The sequence below is a fragment of the Natator depressus genome, chromosome 14 (assembly GCF_965152275.1).
Source record: "Natator depressus isolate rNatDep1 chromosome 14, rNatDep2.hap1, whole genome shotgun sequence".
In the NCBI taxonomy this organism is placed as follows: domain Eukaryota; kingdom Metazoa; phylum Chordata; order Testudines; family Cheloniidae; genus Natator; species Natator depressus.
This window is the reverse complement of record NC_134247.1, coordinates 19699395-19722049: the sequence shown is the minus strand read 5'-3', so window position 1 is coordinate 19722049 and position 22655 is coordinate 19699395. Positions and strand designations below refer to the sequence as shown.

The window sequence follows — 22655 nt, the reverse complement described above, 5'->3', positions numbered from 1 at the left end:
ACATGCCAATGTCCTACCCACCCCCATCAATCACTGTGTAAATTCTTTTTGCAGACATCAATCCCACTAGCTCCTTAATCACTTCTGCTTTACTCTTGGGTTCCATCCAGTTGGTTGATCTTTCTCTTGTACTGAGGTGCCCAGCACTGGGTGCAATATTCTCAGTGTGATCTTACAACCGACATTGGTGGGGGACTCTCCTCTTGTTGGTCTGTGATGTGATGCCTCTGTACTTGCAGACGGAAACTCCATTAGTTTGTTTTTCCATTCTCATCTAATTAGCAGTCCATTGTCACCCTCACGCTCTTCCAGCAGTCCTGCTTTCCAAGCAGAAACATCTGCCTCCCATGGAGTGTTTGATTAGTTTCCTCCAGATTTTAATAGCTGTATTTTTCCCCATTGAGTCTCATTTTGTTATGTTCTGCTCATGTTTCTAGTCACTCTGTGTTCCTTTATTATTTATCCTTTTTCTCTGTTGTTCACGGATTGGCTTATAATAGAAGGGCTGATACAACGGTGATTATACCTAGGGCTTGAAAAGAGCCCCAACTGATAGTACTTGGCCTCCACCCCAAAGACTTTCTGCACGGGACAGTCTTTATTTTGTAACTGAAAAAAAGTTCAGTCTGAGAATTGCCTGAAGGCACTGAGGGCCTAATTCTGTTGCCAAGGAATTTTGCCCTGGCTTGGAAGGCAGAGGGCTGGCAATTCCCTATCGCTTTTCACCTTCAGACCAAGAGTAGAGTAACAATGGGAGATTGACTGATTTACTCCATGTAAATTATGTCATTCAGGTGTGAATTAGCCACCCTGCTGAGTGACATAACTTACGCTGATTTAAGCGCTGGTATGGACAGTGCTATGTCAGTGGGAGAGTTTCTCCCCCTGACATAGCTGCTGACACTTGCAGGAGCTGGAGTAATTAAGCCAACGAGAGAGTTCTCTCCTTTCAGCTTAGAGTGGCTACACTAGAGTGATTACAGTGGCGCAGCTGTATCAGTGCAGCTGCGCCTCTGTAAGCTCTCTAGTGTAGCCATAGCCGATGGGACTGATGTAACTCCCACTGAAATTAATGAAAAGACTTGCATTGTCTTCAGAGGGAGTGGGGATCAATAGGTTAAGGGAAATGATTATCTTAATCGTAGGAAGAAAATGAGGTGGCTGCTGCTATGAAAAGAATCCAGCCTTCTGCAACATTATGTGACTTTAAGAAATAAAAACCCAGCTGTCTGAATTTTCAAGCTTTCTAGTTTTAAGTCTTGTTAATCAATTTTTAATGCAAAAATAAAAAGGGTAGAAAAATGCCGCCCATCCCTCCACAGAATAATTGATTTCTATGAGACCTTAACTAAATATCTACAAACAAATGCTCTGCTTCATTCTGACAGGCCTGAGAGGGTAACATGAACGGGGCAATGGAAACCAAAGGAACACAGGCTGCATTTGTAAAATTCTCTGGAAAATGTTATTGGCAACCCATGCTTTATTTTGGAGCCACCATATAACTGGGATCACAGGCATATTTGTGAGGAATGCAAATAAGGAAACATTTGAAATATTTGGCAAGTTTGCATCCAGAAATAATGCTTCATTACAGCGTACAATAAGAGAAACCGAAGTATTTCTGTGGTAATTTACAATGCTCCTTAAATCTGTTTAACTTGGCAGTTTTTAAAAAATCTGTTTGCATTTTCTAAGGCGGTTTACAAGTACATAGGTGTGTATGTACAAAACACACATGTAGAATTTAGGTGTAATATAAAATAGAGGTCAGAATACAGGCTCCCCAAATTTTGGTACACTGTGATTAAGAATTTATTGTACTGTTACAGAAATGTTCTCAGGTATTATTGCAGTCATGTTGTACACAGGTATCTGGTGAAATCTATTAGCTCCACAGGTAGTTTCTGTAGTGTCTTAACATATGTAGGTTAATGGATATTTAGTTTAGAATTGTTATACTCAGGCAAATGTGCAGGTATTGGTTATCCAGAAAGTAAATGAGAGGTACATTTGTCTAGCGGTGTTATAGTGTAATTTGAGCTCAAGGTCCTCTTGTTTTGCTTTTGTTCCTTGTACGTTACAAGTGACTATAAAGCATGCCACTTGCCACCTAGAATTGAAATTGTCCAATCCAAACTATGGTCTGTTCTGTGTTCTGTATTTCTGGTCTATTGTTGAGCCACATTTTAGAAACAAGCTTTCCTATTCTAAGCCATAAGGTTGTGATGTGCTTACTTGATGCTGCTGTTAATATTGTTAGTTGTCTTGTGGCTCTGAATGCGTGTGTTTGGCAGCAGGAAGTCTCTTAGGCCTGGATTTTTTTTTTAATTCAAATGTATGTCAAAAATTTTCTGTAGCTTTTTTGTGTGTATGAGCAAAATGTTTGAAATCTGTCCCAGAAAATGTGTGTGTACAGTGAACTACTAAATCACCTTAAAGTTATCTTTAATAGTCTTTAATTAATCTTTAATCTTTAAACATTTTTTCAAGGAATGGGATAAAATGATGGATTTGTTGTCAGCGAGGTCATGCTTCTTGTTAACTGACATCTTTCAGGGGACATTGAAGTTTTTTTTCACCACGTGCCTACATAGGGGGTTATTCTAGAACTTTAGAAAGGATAACCTGTTATAACTTGACAATGCTTATATCAGGGGTTCTCAAACTTTTTCATAATGGGATGGTTTTTCATTCAGTAGAAAATCCTGCTTTCCACTGGAGAAAAGTTTCAGACAGAAATATTTTGATCAGCCCTACTCATAATGTAAGTAGAGTGCATGTCTCATGAACACCTTCCCTCCTACTGGCAATCACACAGAGCACCTGCTTTCCCATTCCCAGGTGCATAACACCTCTATGGCAAACTACAGTAATTTTCTGCCTCAAGAATAGAATAGGGAAAGCTGTCTTTAATGTGATTCAGCAGCTCCAAGCAAGGAGGAGAGCCAGAACCATCGCCCCAATCTTGCACTCACTCACACATATGCTCAGCTTTACTCATAAGAATAAGCATTTGCAGGATAAAGGCCCATGTAACCAGCCCACACTCCTCCAAGTACCAGCAGTCACTGTGTGGACCATGGTGATTCATAGACAGTTTGAAAACCACCATCCTGCACTCTTTTCAGAATGGCTCGTGAGAAGCTGAAGATCAGATTCCTTTTGAGGGCTTTGTGAAGTTGAGAAAGGGAATAGAGGGGCAAGTTTAGTGGGGAAAATGATAGCAAGTGAGACGTTTGCTGGTAGTACTGAGCTTTATTAAATCCTTTGTCTCCTTTTTCTGTTTTCACCAGGTAGCTGCATTTTGTGATGTTGATGAAAATAAAATAGCAAAAGGTTTCTACACTTACCAAGAATCCAAGGTTAGTAACAACTACTGTCATTTCCATTACTGTCATCTGGAATTGTCTTGTGAGAAGTGACATTCTAAGCTCATTGGACAAACAACAAAAAGAGTGTCACTAATTTTAAATATAGTGAAGAATTATAGTATGCAGTCCATACTATATTTATTTAATTAGGGGTCTAGGTGCTGGGGATGGGTAATGGAATGTGTGGAATTTTTCTTTCTGTACAGTAGGGAGCCAGAGTGACATTTAGCACCAATTGTGATGGTGTTTTTTTGTAATATGAGAACTGAATGAGAGCAGCAACTCATTTCACATAGTGTATAGAACAGATGGTAACAAGTTTTGGTCAGTTCCAACCCATGCTAGAATGAAACCATTGGCCCCTCTTATGTTAGCAATCCTGCACCCTCCCGTCTCCTCACCAATAGCTATCGCTACAGGTGGGGAATAAGCAGGCAGGAACAGAGACTCTTCAGGAACAAGGATCCTGTTTTCATGTAGATATCTCTAGAAATGCAGAATAAGAAAGGGAATTACGTGGTTTGGATGGGGAGGGAAGATTTATAGAAGCAGAATTATTTCCCTGAAGACTGTTTTCCACGAAGATTCAACTGCTCTTTAGTAGGAGAGGGGAAATGGAATGATGTGGGATTTCATGACTTAGCATCTCCTGTGTCAATAAATTATACCAATAAAAAGCATGATCACAGCAAGTCTGTGTGGGAGAGAGGTCAGTTTCTAGGTCTAAGGTAAGGGAAGTTCTTTGTACTGTAGTTGAGAGGTAGCCAGGAGCACACTGCAGTCACTGAAAATGTGGTCAGTTTAGAGGGGAAGAAAAACAAATATCTTTTTAATGTATTCTGTGTATGGGGCCAAACTCCTGTTGAAGTGAGTTTTGCTACTGACTTTAGTGGGAGCAGGATTTGGTTCATGATGCATAAAAGCTAAAATCTATGGTGAAAGAGAGAAAGAAAGAAAAGTTTATGGTTATTTATAGACCCATATTCAACCTAGCACAGTATTTCTCTTTGAAGAAGAATCCAAAGGATAGATTGTAACATGCTCCCTAGGTGACATCTCTCTCACTAGCCCAGCTGGGAATCACCTGGACAAAATGCAGGCAGCAGGTTTTTGTGCCACTCAAGATAAAGGAAGAAGATATTTAAATGGCAGTAAATGAACCATCTAAAATGAAAGTGTCACAGTCCTGGTGCAATATCGATTTTTATGGTAATAAAACAATTTAGCTCCACTCACAAGAATCTACTGTAAGCATAAGGCCAGATTCAGTGCTCTTGATTTCACTGGGCAGTCAGACCCTTGGAGCTCAGTACTCTGAGAAGCTTACGTATGCCGTCAGCTCGTGCTGAAGGCAATGGGAATTGAGGTGTTTAGTAACTTTGTAATATCCAGGGCCTTCATTCTTGACGATCCAGTTGAAATATTTGTGTAATAAGCTCTGGCCTGAAATCATGTGTGTATCTGTCTAAGGCATGTATACATCTCAAATCAGTGGTCATATAAAAAAGTGCACCAGAAACAACATTCTGTAGGTTGGAGTTAAGAAAGCTGATTGTATGAAAGAGTAGTGGTCAGATGAAATTAGTTATTGGGTGTTACAGAAAGTAGTAGTTTATGGTGACCCAGAAACTACATTGTATTTGAAGTGAAAGGCAAAATAATGAGCATGAGTATATAACCACTTGAGCCATTCTAATACATGATCTTTGAATACAATTTCACTCTTTAATGCCAAGCAACCCCCATTATTGAGCTAAAAATAACCCTTTATGTCTTCTAACCAAATTTCATTGTTTGCAGGAGAGACCAAAACCCAAAATTCCCATACAACATTTCAGAGACGCGACCCCACCTTTCGTTATCTGTGTAAAGTTGGTGAGTACAGTTTTTGACATAAGCTAAATGAACCACATCTGTATCTGCAAGCATTACCCTAATTAAGGGTGTGCTTTTGTTTTTATTATAAAACACATTTTCCAGTGGTTTATAGAAGTGTGTTTAGTTGGGCTGTCAAGCGTTTAAAAAAAAAATCTACATTTGTAAGTTGCACTTTCGTGATAAAGAGATTGCATTATGGTACTTGTATGAGGTGAATTGAAAAATACTATTTCTTTGTTTATCATTTTTATAGTGCAAATATTTGTAATAAAAAATAACATAAAGTGAGCACCGTACACTTTGTATTCTGTGTTGTAATTGAAATCAATATATTTGAAAATGTAGAAAAGCATCCAATAATATTTAATAAATTTCAATTGGTATTCTATTATTTAACTGTGTGATTAATGGCGATTAATTTTTTTTTAGTTCATTGCGTGAGTTAATTGCGATTAATCGACAGCCCTAGTTTTTAGTCAAAACTCATCCGAAGATGTAGAGGCCAATTTTGTGAAATTGTTTTTAGAGATTATTACAGGGAGGGAATGGAAATGTTGGAGTAATATTAAGAGTAATAAAAGCAAGGATATCTTTAAAGGGTCCTTAATCTGGTCTCCCTTTTTGACGTACAGTTTTGTGGGCACAAATGTGGTTGCATGTTGCAGACATGGTTGGTCACTTGCCCTTGTTTATACCGAAAATGTTGCAACCATAACTGTGTTCAGGCACACAAACTGTGGGTGCGGAAACAGAGACTTTGTTTTATAAATCAGGCCCTTAAGTCATCGTGTGCAACATGCCCATCCTTAAGCCTCTTTTGCGTCTGAGTACTGCTGAGAGTCAAAGACTGCAACTGCTTTCTCTTTCACTCATTCGATTGACTCCTGAATTACTAAAAGATGAGCAGCAGATATTCTGCTATTGCATTAAAATAACAACATAGCACAACCCAAATAAGGAACAACACAAAAGCATCAGATCAGATGCTGAAAGGCATGATAGCAAATACACTCTCACTGTGAATACTAAAAGTTACTGAAACTTGCAACTAATGCTACATATTTAAATACTATATTGGCAGGTTTCCTTCATATAAACAAAGACATTTAAAACCTATTCAGTTTGTATGATTATTTAGCTGAAACTCATCCTCTGCAATCCCTTTTGACCTTAGCGCCCCCAAGGTTAGGGTCAGTACAGAGATCAAAGTACTTCACAGTTGTAAAACCAGACTGCAAGTACCTCAGGGCATTATCCTGTAGACAGGTTGATACTAAGCCTGACATTGGCTAGTAATATTGCAACTAATTTAATTTTTCATATGAAACATAATGGTGGGTGGAAGACTTGAGGACAAAACAGCTGTGTAACCTATTATGCAGTGCATCTAATTTCTGAAGCCCTGACAAGGAAGCTGCTATACAATATCTTGTCTGCTCTGAAAACTCTGGTCCATGATTTCAACTGTAATTTTACAGTACTTTTCTCTATCAGTGACTGTATTCTGTGTGCAGACTACACTATACTGCATAGCACCTTTAAAGACACTGTTTTTGGAGCCACAATTTGGTCTACTTAGATGGAATCTTTGTGAAATGGCCTCTGGAATCTCAATATCTTTTAATCACCTTTCTGTTGATGTGAAATTAAGAATGAAAATAGTCACAATTTTGGTGTCAAATACCCAGAGACCGTGGCCAGGTAACATCCTCATTTACACTTTTGCACCCTACTGTCTGAGCTGTCTTGTTGGCTAATGGTAACACTGATGTTACTTCCTGAAGAAACTACAATCCATCGGTGATCTTCCTGAAAACACCATCCTGGCCACTATGGATGTAGAAGCCCTCTACACCAGCATTCCACACAAAGATGGACTACAAGCCGTCAGGAACAGTATCCCTGATAATGTCACGGCAAACCTGGTGGCTGATCTTTGTGACTTTGTCCTCACCCATAACTATTTCACATTTGGAGACAATGTATACCTTCAAATCAGCAGCACTGCTATGGGTACCCGCATGGCCCCACAGTATGCCAACATTTTTATGGCTGACTTAGAACAACGCTTCCTCAGCTCTCGTCCCCTAATACCTCTACTCTACTTGCGCTACATTGATGACATCTTCATCATCTGGACCCATGGAAAAGAAGCCCTTGAGGAATGCCACCATGATTTCAACAATTTCCATCCCACCATCAACCTCAGCCTGAACCAGTCCACACAAGAGATTCACTTCCTGGACACTATGTTGCTAATAAGTGATGGTCACATAAACACCACCCTATACCGGAAACCTACTGACCGCTATTCCTACCTACATGCCTCCAGCTTTCATCCAGACTACACCACACGATCCATTGTCCACAGCCAAGCTCTACGATGCAACCGCATTTGCTCCAACCCCTCAGACAGAAACAAACACCTACAAGACCTCTATCAAGCATTCTTAACAACTACAATACCCACCTGCTGAAGTGAAGAAACAGATTGACAGAGCCAGAAGAATACCCAGAAGTCACCTACTAGAGGACAGGCCCAACAAATTAAATAACAGAATGCCACTAACCATCACCTTTAGCCCCCAACTAAAACCTCTCCAGTGCATCATCAAGGATCTACAACCTATCCTGAAGAACGACCCATCACTCTCACAGATCTTGGGAGACAGGCCAGTCCTTGCTTACAGACAGCCCCCCACCCTGAAGCAAATACTCACCAGCAACCACACACCACACAACAGAACCACTAACCCAGGAACCTATCCTTGCAACAAAGCCCGTTGCCAGCTGTGTCCACATATCTATTCAGGGGACACCATCATAGGGCCCAATCACATCAGCCACACTATCAGAGGCTCGTTCACCTGCACATCTACCAATGTGATATATGCCATCATGTGCCAGCAATGCCCCTCTGCCATGTACATTGGTCAAACTGGACCGTCTCTACATAAAAGAATAAATGGACACAAATCAGACGCCAAGAATTATAACATTCAGTCGGAGAACACTTCAGTCTCTTTGGTCACTCTATTACAGACCTAAAAGTGGCAATATTACAACACAAGGATTCAAAAACAGACTCCAACGAGAGACTGCTGAATTGGAATTAATTTGCAAACTGGATACAATTAACTTAGGCTTGAATAGAGACTGGGAGTGGATGGGTCATTACACAAAGTAAAACTATTTCCCCTTGTTTATTCCCCCCACCCCACCCCCCACTATTCCTCAAACGTTCTTGTCAACTGCTGGAAATGGCCCACCTGGATTATCACTACAAAAGGTCCCCCCCCCCCCCCCCCGCTCTCCTGCTGGTAATAGCTCACCTTAAGTGATCACTCTTGTTACAGTGTGTATGGTAACACCCATTGTTTCATGTTCCCTATGTATATAAATCTCCCCACTGTATTTTCCACTGAATGCGTCCGATGAAGTGAGCTGTAGCTCACGAAAGCTTATGCTCAAATAAATCTGTTAGTCTCTAAGGTGCCACAAGTACTCCTTTTCTTTTTGTGAATACAGACTAACACGGCTGCTACTCTGAAAACTGATGTTACTGGAGCTGAGATCATAAATTCTGCTAGTGAGGTAGCAGAGAAAGAGGCCACTGCACAGGCCTTGAGCAATATTAAAACCATAAGAGAATACAATAGCGGCCAAGTGGACAAGGACTAAATTGAAAAGAGAAAGGGCTTCTTTTGAGATTTCTTTCTTCTAAGGATCTCAACTCGATTTGTACACATTAACGATGGGGCACTGAGAGCTTAAATGACTGTCCAAGGATACAGAGGAGGTCTGTGGCAGATCCAGGAATTGAAACCTGATCTTAAGCCCTGTTTATTATTATTTATTATTATTATTTATTTGTTGTATAATAGTGCCCAGGGGCCTTGACTGAGATCAGGGCTCGTTGGTGCTAGGCACTGTTCAAATGTATAGCACAGGTTGGTCCCCAAAGAGCTTGCAATCTTCTCAGACAAGACAAAAGATGGGATGGGAGGGGAGAAACAGAGCCAGAGAGGTGAAATGGCTTGCCCAAAGTCACCCAGCAAGTTCAGTGGTTTCCTGAGTCCCACTCCAGAGCCTTGTCCACTGGACCAGTCTGCCTCTCTTTTTTTCTCTCTCCCCTTTTGCCTTTGCAGGTCACCTTTATGTAGTGTTCTTCCATCAGTCCCTCTTTCTGCCAACAATACACATAGTGTAACTTATGTTAGTATGACACCTTCTCGCAGAGGCTGCATGAGCTTGATTTAAATTGAAATCTGATTCTTACTGGCTGTGCTATTGTGGCTGGACTGGAATGACCACACCTTTCGGTAGTCATTTTTAATCTGCTCTGGAAAGCAGCCCTACACCAAAAACAAAACAAGCCTGTAACACACTGTGGTTTAAAAGATTTAGGTCTCCTGTGTGGAGAAGTCCTCATACTTTAGACCTGACCACTACAGGAAATGGTTTCTAAACTGATTGAAATCTGCAGAGATGTTGAACTTTCATTGATCTGTGATGATATTGTGCAGGCTTAAGTATAAAGCTGAGGATTCGGTCTTTATTATATTTTTAGACTGTTTGAACTTGCTTTGTTTTCTGTGCAGCCCACGTCTGAAAAATAAGCTGAACAGACCTACCTCACTGCTATTTATTTAATTCACCTCCCCCCAGAATGTGCTGTCAGATCTGAGCTTTCACAATCCCATCTCTGCTGACGATCACAAAGGAGTTGGAGGTAGCAGAGCAGCCTGTAGACACAGTTATGCAGCTCATCAAAAACAAAGAGTAAACTAGGTGCAATAGCCAGAAAAACAGTGATATAATCAGTGATGGAATGGGAAGGGAATTAACACAAACTAATATTAAGGCTGATTATATGAGAAGCCTTTTCCATAGTCATGGATATCTTTGGCATTGTAGTGCTTTTGACACAAATTAATCAGTGGGAACAATGCAAAAAAAGTACTGATTTAATGAGTCACACTATGATGTAAGCAGGAGATTCTTTAATTTTACTATATTTGAGACATGAAATTCCCCTCTAAAAGAACATCTTTCTTGCGTGTGCCATATGGAAACAAAATGCGTGTTTTAGAGAAATTTTCAAACCATTTGGGCAAATCATTTTGCCCAGGTGTGTGTTTCAGGTCACGCAGACAAATAAAACAACCTTACATACCCTATTCTGAAATGCTTAAGAGTAACAGTTCTCAAATCTGAATATGTGCTCTTGCAACAAGTATGACCTAGCCAGGTATTCCCTGCTGAACTTGTTACCTGCAATTGTCAGAGATTTCTGGAAGGCAGAATTAGCAGCACATCCTCTCAGTTCTTAGACAAGTTTTTCTTAAATAGAAGTCATTAACAGGCTTCTCAACATCCTGGGCTGTTGCACCCATACATCCCCATTGACAGACAGGTTTCTCCCCCCTATATTGCTGTACAGGGTGGGCATAATATAAATTACATAACCAAATATGAAACAATTATCCCTACATCAAAAACTTGGCAGGACTAATCACCCATTCATCTTACTTGTTTAGCATTGTGAAGCTAAGCATGTTACCTATCTATGATTCCTTCAGTAGCTCCTAGAAGAAAGGTCTCACACTAATTAAAGAGCAGTTTTGTTCTGACGAATGACTGTGAAAAAGTGGTATCTGTTACATGCAAACCTTGAAGGCTAATGAAAACAGTGTGATTGCGCAATTGTATAATTGGGTTTCAGAATCTCCTGATAAATGAGCAGGAAAAACCCCAGCTTGGCTGTCACATTCCAGTCTGAATTTGCAGAGCTGTCAGGAGTCTCCTTTTACTGTACTTGTAAACAGTGCTCATGAATTATAGTCAGAGAGATCCAGTAAGCAATGGAAGCCCACAGTACCATTTTCAGAGAAGTAGTAAGTTCTTGGCATCTTTTCAGGGATATGGAGTAAGTTATGTTTACTAACATAAGATGGACTAGTCAATAATAATATAAAGGAAAATTTCATGTATACATACTATGAAACTAAATAAATGAAATGTGCACAATAAGGTAGGACTGTACAGTACAATGTAATATAGTCTGAGGCCTGACTCCGATTTCCCTTTAAATCCTGAAGTGAGGCCTTAGTAGCATGTAGCAGCCCTTCCAAAGCATCTCTACATTGATGCTGCTTTCCTTTGCCTCTTTCTCCTGCTGTCGTTGGCCCTCAGTACTATATATCCTTTAATCTGCACAGATTTCTACTTTTTGTATGGAGAGCCTCTATATTCCTCTGTTTATTTTATTTGCAAGATTAATCCTTTCTATGTTGGGCTATCTCTCACTCTCAGCTTTCTTTCTATCCTTTAACTGTTGCTGCCACAATGCACAAGTCAGTATCCTGGAACAGGGCCAGGTTCACCTTTACTCAAGAGCTGGCATTCACCCTTTTCCTAGAGCCTGTCCTAACATCTGGAGAAGAATACTCTGTCTCACATAATTTTAGTATGCAGGCCCCTTCTTCTCTCCATAATTTCAGCCATGTTAAGGCCTCATTGATTTAAAAATGGAGGATAACATTTTTGAGGTGCCTTTTTCTCCAGGTGCATCAAGTACCATAGAGGTTTGATAGATTTTTCTGGAGAGAGAGTTGATCATGGCAAGGTCTCTGCATGCTGGGCTCCAATATCCTGTGCTCTGGAATGAGGTGGCATTTCTCCTGAAGACTTGTCCTGTTGTTTAAAATATTGTACAAGAATACATTCCATAGGCTTGTTTTCCTTTCTTTTGCGACCCAGAACAAGAAGAGCTTGTTTTCCGTTCCAGTGTAGATTTTAGCTGTTGCAAAACATGCCTAGTTTGTGCCTGCTCACTTGAGAAGATTAAATAATTTTAATAAATGGATTGTTTATGTAGAAATTCCATGACTGCCATTTACTCAGTATAGTGCTTGCTTGCTCACTGGATTTTGCAGGCAGCACCTTTCTGGCTTATGCTGGTATTATTTGTCATTAACGTTTAAGATTAGTTCTTGAAAGGAAAAGCTACACTATGCAGTCCCTGCTCCATTTGTAAAAAGCTTTCAGCACATTTAGGCCAAAGAGCTACAGCTGCAATTCTGTGGAGGTAGAAAATGGGTGTGTGTGAACTGGCGTGTTTTGCTCATTGTGAGAATAAAATCTTTGCTCTTGATGGTCCAAATTCTATTCCAAAACCTGAAAACCTGCTTCACCTACAGCTTTGCGTTCTTTTTTTTCTTACTTTGCCCAAAGTAGGAGAGAGGAGCATGCCCTTTCTTGCTCCAGTTCTATTCCACCGAGTGTTGTGGCTCAGGTTGGATTCCAAGTGCTTGAAGTGAAAAGGGCTTTTCTACTTTCAAATCTCTATTAAGAAGCCAAAAGCTACAGTGTGTGAAATACAGTAGGTTTTCCTGGCAGCTTCCTGCTTTAGTTCAGCTGTGTAAAGCCATGCCGCGTTTCAGCTCCCCAACCTGCTGCTCAGGGAATGATGGGATTCCTTTTAACCACCCTGCTTAATTTAACATCTGAGTTTTAAAAAACAAAACAGAACTTGAAAATAAACCTATATCCAGAACTCTGACAACGCAGTGGGAGGCTCATCCAGCTCCCTCTGTCCTGGCTTGGGAGAGGTGAAGACCATGGGTCATAACTTAGCCATACATTCTTATGTAGAATTCCCCATTAACTTGAGCAGGGAGTCTTGCACATAGACCACTGACATATGTGGTCTCAAGTGAATCGCAAAACTAGGGCCCAGTCCATCAAACTGCTAAGTGCCCTCAACTACCACTGATTGCAGTAGGTGAAGCAGGTGCTGAGCAAATGAGAGAGTCAGGGCCCTGAAGCTACTGGTCTTCTAAAAAAGAGTGGGATTTTGTGGAGAAGGGGAAGAGTCTGCTCTGTTTATAAAGCGCACACTGTTGATATGGGGTCTACCTTGTCTCCTGAGTGGGAGGAGAGATGCTGTGGCAATGACTGGATACCAGGGGGAGGTGGCACAGGAGTTAACTGTATCCTGTGCCTGGCCCTTACCTAGGTGTGCCAGGGAGAAGAGGGCACAGCTTCCCCCACATCTTGGGCTCCTTGTGCCAGGGACAGGCACACCAGCAGTCCCTGTAGTTGGGGGGAGGGGTGTCTCGCCAAGGGAATGGGAGATGGTTAGCGCACACACAAAAAGGGCCTTTCACAACACCCCAGCTCAGCAGTCTCTAAAGAAACATAATGAACTTGTCAAACAGTTTTGAGCAATTGGGCGTTGTTTTTGTAAAGCAAGGACTTCCTTGAAAAAAAGCTTCTCACTTCTGAAGTCTGCAGATTCTGTGTTTAGTGTCCATGTGTAAATAGCCACATTTCATTTTATTTCACATTTCCAGCTGGGTGTGATAGTCTGTACTTCCTGTCCTAAATGGTTTAGTGTTGCTGTGTCCAGCTGCCACATTCTGCCCCAGAGCTAGCAGTGTTTGGGTGGTGAGTGGCCTATACCCTACTTAGGTATTTTGTTGAGCACTTTGTAAATTGCTTTAGACTCTTTTGGGATGAAAGGTGCTATGTAAATTATGTATTAGTTACCACTATATCACTCTCAGGCACAGAAAGCATCAGAGTTCAATAAACACTAGCACTAGGGCTTGTGGTTACCATATTGCTGAAATGGCGCTGCAGCAGCTTTCTCGATACTTTTTGCCGTGCAGGCTAAAGTGGAAGAATGAAAAAAGGTAATTAGAGCCATATGATTTTGAGGCACAGTTCGCTGGAGTGGGTTTGAGGTCTGAAGCAATGTGCCTGCAGATGTTTCCTTTCATCTGTCAGTTCAAGCAGGAGAAGGAATGAAGAGTTGTTCTTTAAAAAGTCAGAACCACAAACCTGACCCTCTGAGAAGTGGAGGAGCATGGAAGGAGGAGTAACACCGCTTTATTGATACTCACAGAATCCAACATTTATTTCCCTAAAGGCAGCAATGATCCAGGTTGTAGACATGACATTAGCACTACTTGGATACTTTTGTTAGCATTCTCACATCTCATGTGCTAAAGCAGGAATAGGGCAGTTCACTGCTTGAATGGGAGAGCTCCAGGGAACACTTATATGCTATGAGAAGTCATGTTTGTAAGAGATTCTGTTAATGTCACTCTTCCTTGACTGCCCCTCAGTGATATGGGAAGCAGGAGATGCCCTCAGCTGGGTGAGAAGTAAAGCTGAGGTTCTGATAGTTTGTGGTCATTAAAGATCCCGCAGCAATTTTTTTCATCAGATTTTGACCAGGACAGTTGAACATTCTGCCTCCCGGAATTCTTCCGGCTGTTTCATTGTACGTATTATGCTTTACTTCTTTCCTGTACGATTTCGTAGTGGTGGTGTGTGTTGTTAAAGCCCTTAACACAGCTGCTGTGTTTCACTCAAAGGGAGGCTGCAGCAATCCTGGTTTATCCCTTACCTACATCATAGGGTATTGTCATGATTAATAAATTATTTATGAAGAGCTTAAAGATTTGTGAAATTAAAGACTATAGGAGGGTGAAGTATCACATCAGAAATGCTGAGGTTGGCATGTTTACCTAATGACATCACTATTTCACTTGAGTCTGTATCACTGCCTTGCAATTTTGTGCGTGGAACAAAAATATAAAGTTTCTGTCCAGACAGTAAAAAGGATTTGAAGGAAACACCTGTAACTATGGTTAATATGCCAGTTGCTTGATGAAAGGTGCATTTCATGAGACAAGCACATCATTATGCAAAATCCACAATTATTACTATTTTGTTAAATAGCATCCTCGTTCCAGTCTCTTAAAATGCATGTACTTAAAAAAAGCACTCACACATAGTCCTCTGCAGAGCTGATTTCAGTGCAAACCTATTCTGTGCTTAGCAGTTAGAATGAGCTGTTTGCCACCAGTCTGAACTGGTGACCATCCCCCCTGGGCTAGCTTGGAAAAGTTCTTGAACATGCCGGCTTTCACCCCATGAGCTGAGGATGAAAAGAGAGTCTGAAAGCTGCCAGTATTTCTCTCTGGAGCTACAAGGTTTTTGTTTCCAGGGGTTAGTGGGGGGGTGCCTTGGGGGTTGATCCAGAACATGACCAGTTCGGGAAGGAAAGAACAAACCAGACTCTGAACTCAGAGATACAAGTAAAACTTTTTTTTTTTTAAAGCTTTCTCTATTCTCTGGAAATAAGCTGTCTAGGCTCATGAGTTTCTAAACTAATGCAATAATTTTAGAAGGGTGGGGGGATGTATGCACAGATAGAGAGATTTCTCAACTCTTCTTTTATTAATTTTTAGATCAACAACTGGGCTTTTCTTCATTTCACCTGAATGAACTAATGCTGTCTCTCATCCCACAGGATCTGACAGGTGGAGCATTTGAAGAAAACTTGAACACACTAGATTTGAAAGAGGGACTGGATTATCATCATTTCAACTGAACACTGAGGTACAGCAGTGAAATTGGTGCTTTATATATCATGAGCGATGTGTATGTTAAAAACAAAACTGTGTCCAGAGAGGGTTAGGTTTTATAGTTAGTAATTTGAACTTCACCCAGTGTATCTCTTCTGATCATGTATTCTTTTCTAAAGGCAGGATAAAATTATACTTTTGATATCTATATTTACCAGTTGTTAATATGGCACATTACTGGCTTAGTAGTCAGTTTATAATTGTGATTCTTCCTGCTTATTATCACAAAAACAATAGTGAAATGTGCTATGTTTGTTGCTTATTTTAAGTATACAAAATTTGTTACTGCTGCTTATACTCTTGGTGTAAGTAGCCCATCCAGTACTATCCATTCGATTACAGAGCAAGCTGCTACCATAAGGAAACATTACAGCCATATCAAACAAAATGTACACATCAGTTTAAATGTTCACAACAATGAAAGTGTTTAGAGACCTTGGTGACTCAGGTTCTGTCCAGAGTGGTCAGGGGCCCCAAGCCATTCCCTGGAGTTGGTTAATCTCCTGCTACTGACAACAGCAGCTGTTGTTTCCTGAGGTAAAATCTTTGCATTACTGCTTTGTATCTATGTGAACGGCTAGTGCTGAGGGATTAAAGAGGCCCTAAATTATGGCATCCCTGTGATTCAGACGTGCTAGGAGTATAGTGTATATGGGAACTGATATGGAAGCCAGAGAGTAATGTATATAGATGCTCAGAGCTTTCACTCAGCCTCCTATTGTGTATGCTTAAAAATAGGTAGATTTTTGCTAACATAGAAGTAATGTTTTTCTTGCACTGAGGACCTCAAGTTATAACTTTGCTCAAGAATGAACTAAACCTCAGATCAGCTTCTGCTTTAGACTATCCCTCAAGTGAAAGATGCCACTTAGTGGTTTATTAGATGTGAATTAACATAATGAAGAGGTAATTTACCTTACCTAGTAATTCTGGGGGCCCAGCTTGACACAGTAGACAGGTCTGATTCTAATTGCGTAGCACTTAAAAAACCTTAAAGGGGTCTAAGCTTTATAAAGTAGGCCACCTAAAATCACTAATTATTTTGGAAAATCTCTCCTCTGGTTAAGTAACAGATATTTTGGTTGCTAGTTACACTACTTATTTAACCGCAGAATAAAGAGTTGTCTTAGTTACTGTTGTTCCTTTATCAGTATCTTTATCTTTGGTGTTCATCTTTCTTGTTTGTTGGGTGATTTTGACAGCCTGAGAATGGCATAGCATTGAGGGGCCATACAGTATATGCTATCTTTTGACGTTTTTTCTCTGTCTGCATGATACTAGGCTGGACAACAAGTGTTGCCTACTTGAATGGTAGTTGGTCTGAGCTGGTGAAATGGCTCACAGCATCCAGAGCCATTCCCTATCAAGCTGTATGTTATACCATCAATATACTCAAATTTATTACAAAAATATACTAAGTTCAAATTCTAAAGAATTCCAGCAAGTGCTGTCACTCTGTTTAGTAAAAGGGTACTGCTGCCTTTGCTTCCTTGACCAGCTGTGCAGAATTAAATTATAAAATCTGTGTGGAGAAGAGTGCCTCCCCACCTCAAAAACCTCTGGTTAATAATGGCTCCTTTCAGAGAAGAGGCCTGTAACTTTGAGCCTGCGTCTCCATTTCCCTGCTACTTGCATGCATACCCTGTTTTGAATTGATTAATCACGTGCATCACTTCACTCTTGTTCCCAGGACCCCATTCCATGTATAGATTATCAATACTGAGACCATTTCATTGCCCTCCCCAGTTGCTGATCATGTTCTGTGCCTCTGGTAAATATTTCTGATTTCCCAGTTACATGTAAAAGAGCCTGAAATTGCAGCTTTTGCCAACCAGCTAGAAGCGGAGGAAAAGGCTGTTATAAATTCACAGTGTTTATCCTTTGCTGCTCAGAATGTAGTATTTATATGAAAAAAGTGGCTGCAGCTTTCTTTCTAGAATAGCGCATAAACCGCTGGTGTTGGCCTCTCAGACCAGGGGATTGGTAACCAAACCCCTCGGGCCTAGATTTTAAAGAGATGGTGATCCCGTCACTAGAATTTTGCATTGTCAGTTTCTCATAGAGAGGTGAAATGGCTCAATTTTTATACTCATCCCACTGATATATAGGTGACTGCGCAAAAGATCTCCGTACCTGCATATTATTTAAAAGCACATTGGCTACTGAGCTCTTTTCAAAATCTGGCTCTAAGTGGCCATTTTAAATCCAGCCTGCTTTAGTAGTGGCTTTGTTTTGATATCACTCCAGTTAGCAGCATCCCTAACTATTATGCTGCAGCAGATTGGTGTCTATTCATTGAATTTCCATTGGGACCAGACTTGGTAATCTCAGCAAAGCTAACAATTGTGAGAACCATGTCAGGTTTATACAGCCACCTGCCAAACTGGGCCACAAAGTTATTCTTACAGTCAATCATCATCTTTAGCTGGTACAATTCAAACAGTGATTATACAACATAACAGCAGTTTCCAAACTTTTTGAGTTGCCCCCCTGGAATTAAAATTTTGTGTTATGACCCCCCGATCCAGACAAAAAGAGGTGAGTCAGGAGATGGAGGTTCCAGTCCCTCCTCAAGCCCTGCTATGCTTCGCTGAAGCCCAAGCTACGTATCATGGCTGCTTGCCCCCTGGAACGGTCCTCTGGGGATTCACCCCACTGTTTGAAAATCTCTGTTCTATAAGGAGTGGTATTTGAGGTGTGAGCCATTCCTACACCTGTGAAGATAGGTCCTCAAGGGTAGTGGGCCATTTCTTTGCAGCGTGTATGTACTTGAGATCTAGCCCTAAATCATTTTGGTATGAATATTAACAAAAGCTATTTTCTGGGCTTGTTCACTTGTGCAAAATTGAAAATCTTGCCACCTTAGCTTTTGGATATTTCTGCTTCAGGAAGAAAACTATTTAATACGCTTGTTGAAAATCATTCATATAATGAACTTCCCTTGTGACTCTAGAGAAAGGATTGAATGGGTTTATGTAGCATACTAAAAGAGCCTGTGCTATCCTGTTGTATGTCAGATAAGCTTAAAAATCAGTTTCCACACCCCCTCTGTTGGAGCAAAGCATCCTACAAGTGCTTATCCTGTCACTCACTCTTACTTCACTATACAGTAGAGGTAGGTTTCCTCAATGTCAAATGCAGTTAAGTTATAGGTTTTTATAGTTGGCCTTTCTGTAGGAAAAAAAATCAGCTGTCGTATCATTTCTTATTAGGTGCCTCTTTATGGAGAATGACTGGTTGCAATTTTGGTTTTGAAAATGCGGAATGAATTGATTCACTCTGTACAGAAACTAATGTAGTTCATCACTTTCAGTGTCCTATCCTTGCACTCAGAAGAACAATGGGGCTGTCTATTTTCAAGCGCTGTCACACCCGTTGCAAATTGCTAGTGGTATCATCATTTAACAGTGGTCCTTTCTCATCCACTTTCAGGTCACTATGTTACCAACAGTAGAATCATGGCTTGGTGAGACCTCAGTTCTTATTTTAATTACCTGTGCAGACACAGCTATACAGTTAATTTTTTAAAACACTGATTGTGCTGCACGTATACCGGAGATAAACAGTTGGTTTGCACCAATACTGAGAGTTTATTTTAGTACGTTGTAATGCTTGTTTTGTGGAATTAATTTTTGAACATTAAGTTAAAAGCAAGCAGGTGTTAGTTTTTCATAATTCACAAGAGCTGGCCAGGTTCTTGGATGTGTGAGCACTTATGTGGATGTTAAGTTAATTGGAGAACTGCAGCTTGTCACAACAAACAAGAGTTTTTTAAAATTGAACAAATGTTCAAAAAGAACCATTTCTGATATTCACAAAGTGAACAATAAATGTGGTTAGTCTACCTGATAACCATGGCATCTCTGAATTTGGCTCTTCATGCTCATAAATTGGCATAATCTACTATAAATTGTTGTAATACATACATGAAGGGGGTAGAGTTTACATGAAACAACAAATAAAAAGGTTTACCTGTACTATCCTGTCAACACTCAATGTAGCCTGCAATCACTGATCTATTTTAGAGGCCCAGGGGGCTGCTGAGGGGAAATGTGACTAGCTGATAACAGATGATTGATTTTTAAAAATTGCTAACAGTAAGGGCATTGGCTGAAGCACTGACTATCACCTCTGTACTCCTCAGTTAGAAAAGTGAGGTTCTGCTTGATGTCTCTGGAACTCTAGCTTATAACACAAAGTCACCACTCATTTACACTATTCAACAGTCTCTGTTTATTTTAGGCTTTGACCTTACCCAGAACGAAGATTGTCTGCTTTTGCTTGCAGACCATAAGTCAGGGCTGAAGGCAATAAAAGAACAGTTTATTGAGAGAGGTATTACCTGAAGGTAACAATGAAAGATTTAATTACCATTAAGTATTGCCACTCTGAATTGTTACATTATCTTGACCACAAGCATTAGCCACACCTGTAAATGGTTAATACACAAGGACAAGCTCTATGATTTTAGAGGAGATGCAGTAATTCAGGTTTTATAAGAGGAATGCAAGACACTGGCATTCAAAAGCACCTCAAAGATCATGAGGACAAACTGCCATCTTGTGGCTACAGATAACAAATTTAAGAACTGAAAACATAATGGACCTTTGTTGCCTTTATATTGTGGTCAGAGATAGTGACAGATAAACAGGCTGCTTTTTCACTCTTTACATTAATTTTGTTAATCATATTTTGTAGCTCAGTCTGAGACTCCACTTTATCAAGATGCCACAGCACAGATCGCTTCCTCCTTCATGACGCAAGTGCCAGAGAGCTTCAGTTTTCAAAGCAACAGAGAACACTGACTGCTTTACTATGCTGCACTCTACATACAGGAAACAAAAAAAGAAGAACTTATGAAATTCCTTTTAGGTAGGGTACTCAGCTACTTTTAATCCAACTAATAACTGAATGCATGTTATCAATTAAAGGAAAATAGGACTTTGTTTTAAAAGTAAATTGCATTTTAACAGATGGTAAATATCACAACTGCTAGATTTAAAAGAAAAACATAGATGAATAATATTTTAAATGTTGATTCAACTGACACATGTTTTTCAAAAAGATAAATAAAGTTCAAGTGGCTTGTATTCAAATGTTATGCCTGGTTTTATCTAATCACGTTTGTATTTTTCCTCTACTTTTATGAGGCAAGCTCTCAGAGAAAGGTAGAGTGTGCTGTGTATTTTCTCTCATACACCCCGCATCCCTACGGAAAAATGTTTGTGTCACTGGATTTAACTGCTGAGAAACTCCTCCACTAGTAATACACAGTAGGTTTGCAAGTGGGATTGTCATTCTTTAATACTAGCTAGAACAAATAGAAGTTTTCAAGTAAACTGCAAGGCTATTTTTATTTCTGCAAGTGTTTAATTAGCATTGCTAGAAAACCATAAGGAGGAGGAGGAAGTAGTAAAGCACCAAATTCTGCCCTGTAACTTTACTGACTTTGATGGGATACTAAAGGAAAGATTCACATTACAGTATTTGCAATATTTTTTCCCCAAACACATGTACACATTAGGTGCCTCATATTATCAAAGGGGAGGGTTCACTTTTCTTTCCAATCTTTCATATGAGTCTAAAACTCACCTGGCTCTCAAGACAATTTTCTTACCAATTATCTTATACCCTCTACATTTTGAAATGCTTAATCATAACATTGATGAAGCAAAGAGCAGTCAACACTGATAGTAAAACAAGAGTCTTAATCTCCCAATTCATTAAAACATCAGCACTCACAAGTTTAGCTTTCACTTTAAACAAGAGTGATTTACCAGATGAGAACGTTAAGAATTTTTCTTTATCTGTTCTGGTTGCTGTACAAATTAACTAAATGTATATCAGGGGAGTAAGAATCACTTCAGCAGCTGGTTTTCTTGGCCCTTTTACTATCAATGTTTTCAGAACAAAACAAATAACTGGTTTTGTGACTTAATGTGTTACATGATAATTTCCTTTCGGAACCTGGCTTCTTACAGCACAACACACTTGGGTTGTATCTCTACTTACAAACACCAGAGGCAGTTAAATCTTATCTAATGTTCCAGGGGTTGGCCACAACTCTTCTACCAGTATGAATACCTCCAAAACTGTGGGGGAAATGCTGCATTTTAAGTAAAAGATTAAGTATAAATTAACAGCAAATCCTTACTTTCCACAGCTTGCCCCATTTTAGCACATTTCTGTATCACAATCTTTCCCCCAGTCTGGGACGTAGGGATGGAATGACAAATGGGACAAAAGAATGTTACCCTTTCCCAAGTAGTGTTAATCTATTTTAAATCCATAGCTGAGAGCATCCTCCTGCTGACATTTTTCTTCTGAAGAACAGTCAAGTATGTGAGGTGATGATGGATGACCAGGTAGCCATTTTATAGATTTTTGTTCTGGCTGCTGATCATGGAAGCGTTGAGTAGGCGCCAGCCTCTTCTGCTGATGAATGTGTTTCAGCATCGCTATTGAATCTACCTAAGAATGGATGATTTTAGATACTTTCAAGCACATGCATGGAACTTATAGGGAGAAGAATAAAAATGATGTTTTACTAAGCTAATTGATTCTACTAAGGAATACTTGAACTGCTCTTCTCACATCTGCCACATGCAGTGCTTTTTCTTTTGGTGTTAGACTTTGGGAAAAACAAAAGAAGAATTACCCTAGAGCCATCTGTACTCAAGATTAAGACCAGCCTTGTCCTCACAGAAGATGCATTATGGGTAGTATCTGAGAGTGAAGATTTTGAAAACTCTTCTAGCTCACGTGGTTGCAATTAAGAAGCATATCTTTATGGAAAAGGAATAAAATGCCATAAGCTTGATTGTGAGAGTCTTTGCATTGTAGACAGATTCTCGCTAGGGAAGAGGTTTGACTGCTGGTTAATTTGGTGATATACCTAGAAATATAGATGAGTTAGTGTGTTGAATGCAAAGTGATTGCAGAAATGCAATAGAAAGAGGTT

General features: G+C 40.0%; 2 protein-coding genes across 9 annotated transcripts in view; one reads left to right on the top strand and one right to left on the bottom strand.

Moving 5' to 3' along the window:
* Positions 1-20726, top strand: part of QTGAL (queuosine-tRNA galactosyltransferase) — a 304979-nt gene extending 284253 nt beyond the window's left edge. For 2 of the 3 annotated variants that reach the window (XM_074971521.1, XM_074971520.1), the window contains exons 10-13: positions 3297-3365; positions 5175-5249; positions 15580-15668; positions 20393-20725. In XM_074971521.1, the coding sequence (XP_074827622.1) occupies positions 3297-3365; positions 5175-5249; positions 15580-15660 (225 nt within the window). In that variant the 3' untranslated portion in view covers positions 15661-15668; positions 20393-20725. Of the gene's footprint in view, positions 1-3296; positions 3366-5174; positions 5250-15579; positions 15669-20392 lie in introns of all 3 variants that reach the window. The other variant, XM_074971518.1, reaches the window with a different exon arrangement.
* Positions 19910-22655, bottom strand: part of LOC141998651 (tubulin-specific chaperone D-like) — a 263541-nt gene continuing 260795 nt past the window's right edge. For all 6 annotated transcript variants that reach the window (XM_074971510.1, XM_074971511.1, XM_074971515.1 and 3 more), the window contains one exon: positions 19910-20519. In XM_074971510.1, the coding sequence (XP_074827611.1) occupies positions 20508-20519 (12 nt within the window). In that variant the 3' untranslated portion in view covers positions 19910-20507. The remainder of the gene's footprint in view (positions 20520-22655) is intronic.